A 6118-nucleotide genomic window follows, 5' to 3' on the forward strand; every position below is an offset into this window, starting at 1 on the left:
CACACACACACACACACACACACACACACGAGAGAGAGAGAGAGAGAGAGAGAGACAGAGACAGAGAGAGAGAGAGAGAGAGCAAGAGAGAGAGACAGACAGACACCATACATAAAAGAGACAGAAAGTAAAATAAAGCAGAATCATGAATTTCAGAGGACATGCTTACTTATAAATCATAATTTAAAATTCACCACAGTTCTCTCAGCAACTGATAAAATGGACAAAAACTAGCAATTAAGAGTTAGCATTGAACAAAGAATGATAGCTACTGGGCTTAATGACCTAGATAGAGCACTACATCCAGCAAGGACAGAATACAACTTCCTTTCAACACATAGACCATGGCTGAACTCACTGAGTAGTGTCCTAAAATCCATGGCTACCTGGAAACAGAATGTGCCATCTGAGAGACAAGATCTTTGCAGCTACATTGGCCAATGTCTGGTTCCCCTGTAAGCAGAGGTCAGGATGTGTAATACGAAATACAATAATAGAAATACATGTAAAGAGTGGGCAGAGATGGGATAAGGAAGCCCCAAGACAAGAAACACCACAGATCACTGGGAGCTATTCTATGCTGAGAGGACAAGGAAGAAATTTTTCTAGAGATGTCAGGGGCTTCATAGTGTTGACAACAACTTGATTTGAGTCATCTGTCTTCTAGATCAGTGGAAATCTAACCTTTCATTCTTTGTGTTACGGTTCCTGAGACGCTGACTCTGCAGGAGAGAAGCTGTCTGCTTTCACCTGGTAATGTGAGCAATGCACCCACACCATTCTACCTGGCCAGCATTGCAGCTCTGTGGCTCCATGTCACAAATTTCAGAACTTGATCACACAGGGTCCCTATAAATCACCACCATCTACTGCTTTTGATACTACACAAAAACTTCCCTTTCTCTGAAGAGTCTTCTGATGAAGGTTGATAAGACTGCTTTTTCAATTGTAAACAACACAGCGGTGAAGGGAAGTGAATTGCACTTAGGAAGACACCGGGGAGGCATTCTGCAAGCCTCATCAGTGATAGTGGTGAGGGCCAGCTGCAAGGACGCAGGAGGTCCTATCCAGATTTCCCTTTCAGGTTTCAATTCCTTACCAGGGTGCTGTGAGTCTGGCCTGCCCTATTATACTGTGCATGAGGACACAAGGCTGGACTTTTCTTGCTAAATATCTTTTGTTTCTTTGTTTGACTATTCCCATGAGCAACTACATCATGCAAATCTTCCTTTCTTATTCACTCACCTGGCCAGATTTCTCTCAAAATGATGAAATAAGTTAAACATCCAAGCAGGATTTGAGTTCTACCCCTCCTCGTTTTGATGAGTGCACTTAATCACTGCTAGTTACTAAAAATTCAGTTCCCCCTTACCGACAATTTCCAGTAGCATTCCAAAGGGTTCTTGTACCCAGACATTTGAGGCATCTTTCTAATATTTCTATGAACATACCCAAATACTGGCATTTCATATACTTTCTAAACACGTTTTGATATTTGCAAGACATGTTCCTCCTCTTTGTTCTCATTTTCAAAATTCCCGGAATTACTATTTGAGGTGTCCCATCACGTTGTAGATTAATTTGTTCAGGTTTTTTCTAAAAAAAAAAAAAAACCTGATCAAATATGACTGATTGAGTTTATAAGTTAAGTTGAATGCTGATCTTTATCCTGCATGGACATGGTAGATCCTGTTTACTCAGACATCATCCATCCACATCAATGTCACTGAACTTTTCCAATCTTCCTAAGTTGTTTAAAAAATTACACATTTGAATATTTATTCTTAAATGCTGCCGAGTTATTACTGATAATTTTTGGAAAATGAACTTAACTTTTCTGGGTTTTAGTTTTTACTTACCACATTTTATTACATTATTATATAGTAGCATGATGTCATAAAATGGCTTCAGGACAGGCAAAATGCTCAATGGATAGAATGGAGTCAAGGCACACACACACACACACACACACACACACACACACACACACACACACGGATCCTGGGGTAGCAAGAAACTCAGTGGGAGGAGTGGAGTTGAGCAGCACAGGCAAGCATCAACACTGGGGTGCGGAGGAAGCGGCATCGCAGAACTGCTGGTGAAAACCACACCTGATTTTCTAGGAGGTCAGTAGTCATGTTGAGAAAAATAGAAGTTGCTATTATATCAAGTCAAACATGAAAAATAATTTTATGTGAATGAATAAATAAAAATAATAATAAAAGTGTTTCAGAGACTCATTGACATAGTGGGTATCAGCTCAGTCCCAAAGGGTGAGAGACCCATTGGCTTAGAGTAAACCAAGCTTCTCTGGACATGAGAAGCTTATGCATTAACCATAAAGAAACAGATGGCTGACTCAAAACATTAAGTACAAGAACTTCTGTTGAGCTAAAGACACATGATGAAGCACAGCCCCAAAGCAGAAATGTTATTGGAAAAGAAAACAATCAGCAGAGCCCCCCATGGCCACATGTGTGAAGTGGACACGGTAAAAACATCTGAACAGGGAAGCTACAAGCAAAGCAACCAAGTGGTCACTAGATGCATGAAGAGACGTTCCCAATTGTTAGCCAACCGGGACATACACACTAAGCACAGGGAGTGTCCAAGCAAATTCAAACTAGTAACTTCTACAAAAGATTAATTTTCGAATACCCTTTCCCTAAGCAACTGCACTTACAGCAATTTCCAACAGAAACTCTCTCACGTAGGAGACCGACAGGGCCATGGCAGCACAGCCTAGGCAGATAGTAACGACAAACCACACCCACTTCCCCCGAAAGCAGAGCACCTGGTGTCCTCAAGCTGCAGTCACAGACAGCAGTAGACACCGTGCAGCTTCCGCTGTACACAAGCACGTGGATTCATCTTGTGATTAATGCTGAGCAACAGAAATCAAGAACAAAGACAAATGCTTGGCTGTCTTACAGACTGTTCCCAGAAGACAGTAGGAACTATGGTAAGAATCTGGTTAAGGGTTGGCGTTTTGGCAGAAGGCCTGGGGTTGTATGGAGGATATTATGGGATTGTACATCTTTTCCCTAGCGACAGTGTAGTGAACTCCAAGGATTTTGGGTTTAAAATGAATTGATTTTAATATATGCATATATGTTCATATATAAGATGTATATATTTGCTACCACATTAACTTCAGACCATGGCTCTTTGTGAGAAAGACTCCATATTAGAAGTTGTTTACTAGAGCTGTGGAACCCATTATGAGGAACACTTGGCAACACATTCAAAGTTGTTTTATGTGACTTGTAAAATTTTTATTTATGTGTATGTGTGTTTGGTAGTACGGACAAGTGTGTACAGGTGCCTATGGGAAAAAAAGTGGAAGTGGGTGTGAAGTCCACTGGAGTTAAGAGTTTGGGCCTCTTGATGTGGGCACTGGGAACTGAACTCTGGTTTTCTGCAAGAACACCAAACACTCTTAACTGTGAGCCACCTCTCCAGCTGCTGGAGTTATTTTTGACATGTTTTGTCTCAGTGGTGTGGAGAGAGCTGGAAGGAACTGAAGAGAAGTAGAAGACTCTTTGGTTGTACGCTCATAAGGGGTCACCAAGACATGCCTAGCAGTGCATCTGTGGGGTCAGGGAGAGGGACTTGATATTAGGGATTTATTCTGTTTTGCACATTATGTCCAAACATCTATCTCCTTTCATAGAAAAGAAAAAAACTCTTTCAATCCCAACAACTGTTCACTGCATCGCACAGCAGAAAGTGGCTTGGAACTTGCTCTCAGCAGAGCGGTCTTCTGCTTCCTGCTTAGCCAGGACCTGGTCTGTAATGTGCCTTCAAGAACCATGCAGAATGGGTGAATGGAAGAGATCGGACAGTGTTTCAGTGGAAATCTCCCCTCCAGCCCTAGGACAGCCTCTTACTGCCCACCCTCCTTCACAAGGCTGTGTCTTTGTCCTAGCCTCTTGAGGGCATCCTTCACATCCTTGTTGCGCAGACTGTAGATGAGAGGGTTGAGCATGGGGATGACCAGGGTGTAGAAGACGGAGACTACCTTTCCCTGCTCCATGGATGCCACTGCTCCTGGCTGTGCGTACATGACAAACACAGTTCCATAAAACAAGCACACAGCTGTCATGTGGGAACCACAGGTGGAGAAGACCTTGTGCCGCCCTGACCCGGAGCGCATCCTGAGGATGGTCACTGTGATGTAGCCATAGGAGATGAGGACCACAAGAGTGGTAGACACAATGATGAGCCCACAGATGCCAAACATGACAAGCTCATTGAGCGCTGTGTCTGCACAGGCCAGCCGGAGCAGTGGGGGCACGTCGCAGTAGAAGTGGTCGATGCGGTTGGAACTGCAGAAGGGCAGCTGGAATGTGAGGCTGGTCTGCACGATGGAGTTCAGGCAGCCTCCACAGTAGGTACCCAGAACCAGACGAACACATGCCATGTGGCACATGGTCACAGGGTACCTCAGGGGACTGCAGATGGCCATAAAGCGGTCATAGGCCATTACTGCTAAGAGGAAGCCTTCGGTGGTAACCAGAAGGGAGAAAAAGAAGAACTGTGTGGCACAGCCCTCAAAGCTGATGACCTTGGAGGAGGAAAGGAAGATGGTCATGGCTTTGGGGGCAATGACAGAGGAGTAGCAGAGGTCGACAAAGGACAGGTTCTTGAGGAAGAAGTACATGGGGGAGTGCAGGCGGACATCCAGGGTGATGAGCACGATCATGGTGAGGTTGCCCAGGACGGTCACTACATATAGGACCAGGAAGACAGCAAAGAGCAGGGCCTGGGTCTCTGCACCTCCCCCAAATCCCACCAACACAAACCCCTGTAAGGACACTGCTGAGAGACTTGCATTTCTGTGGACTGGTGTGGCCATGAGTGGGGACAGATGCAGAGGGGTAGATGGAGACAGTGAGAGGGAGTAGATCTCACCCGTGAGTCAAACATGCCACAGACTGCTGCAAGCCATTCTCCACATGCTGTCCCCTGTCCAAAAGTCCGCTAGCTTCTGTGATCTCCCAAATGATCTTGAGTGGCCTGGAAGGGGGACATTCCTCTGATTTACTCAGTTCTCAGGGATTTGCTGAGCCCTCCCTCTGCAGGGAGGCTGGACAGTGCTCTCATGGAGAGACTTCCAGAGCTGAGTAACTGAGTATAAAGAGCCTTTCAAGGTCCCCATGCCTGCCTCTTAGTTACTTGTCCTACCTCATCACAAAGACACTTCAGAGCAGCTCTACTGGTACAGCTGCCCACTACGTCCACTCGAACCATTCAGGTCTCATCGACTCAAAATGTTCATGAGGACTTCCTGCCCTCCCCAAGCTGGGTGATCTTGTCCCCTCCAGGAAGGACCAAGAGTAGGGAAGAGCCCTTGCCTGTTCCCTGCGGGATGCTCAACCTCTCTAGCTCCATGTCTTGTCCACAGTAATAATGTATAGATCCTCTGCTTGCTGGAGGACATGAGGGTCTCCAGACAATGAGTCGATGTTGGCTATTGTGGTGAAGGTGTCCTGAAGATATCGCAGCTGAGACCCATGTCCTGAGAAATAGCTGGACTGTGTTCTAGATATATTTGGGACATGCTTGTCATCTCCCACTGGATCTCACTACCATTTCTACTCCCCACTCCACTTCATCTTTGGGGGTTTATAAAGTCTTGTTCTTTGCCACTTAAGACCAGAGAGAGATGACCTCTGGCCTTCTGACCACTCACAGTCACTTTTTCTTATTCACCACAGTGATCATAGCATTGACTGATTAGGGATGTCCTCAAAGTGTCTGGCTATGATGACCATGCTATTGGCCAATAAATCAATGCAGGGAGGTACCGAACTGAGTGTCTTGGATAGAGAGAAGAGGGTGTCTGTTCTCCATTACCCTGGAGCTTGGGGGACTTCTCTGGTCTGAGTGAGTTCATTTATTATGTGCCCTCTTCTCCACAGTTCACCCTCACACAGGAGTGATGTGGAGGCTGGAGGCCACATCTAAGCCCATCTCACCCTACATAGGTGATTTTTCTCACTGTGAGCTCAAAGGTGTGCCTGGAATGGCTTTGTGCTTGAACTCTTGACACACCAGCCAGGCGTCACAGTACTGACCACAAAGGTCTCCATGGCGATACGTGTGATGTGTAAAT

At 45.4% G+C, this 6118-nt stretch overlaps 1 protein-coding gene across 1 annotated transcript; it reads right to left on the reverse strand.

Moving 5' to 3' along the window:
- Nucleotides 1-3885: 3885 nt before the first annotated feature.
- On the reverse strand, nt 3886-4858 carry LOC128117390 (olfactory receptor 12-like). Its single transcript, XM_052749284.1, has one exon. It carries the CDS (start codon nt 4856-4858, stop codon nt 3887-3889), a length of 972 nt encoding a protein of 323 aa, XP_052605244.1. The 3' UTR covers nt 3886.
- Nucleotides 4859-6118: the final 1260 nt, after the last annotated feature.

This window comes from Peromyscus californicus, unplaced genomic scaffold (genome assembly GCF_007827085.1).
Source record: "Peromyscus californicus insignis strain IS unplaced genomic scaffold, ASM782708v3 Scaffold_21__1_contigs__length_65335640, whole genome shotgun sequence".
In the NCBI taxonomy this organism is placed as follows: Eukaryota; Metazoa; Chordata; class Mammalia; order Rodentia; family Cricetidae; genus Peromyscus; species Peromyscus californicus.

Coding starts and splice junctions, on each gene's coding strand:
- LOC128117390 (XM_052749284.1), bottom strand. CDS start 4,858: ATGGCCACACCAGTCCACAGAAATGCAAGTCTCTCAGCAGTGTCCTTA.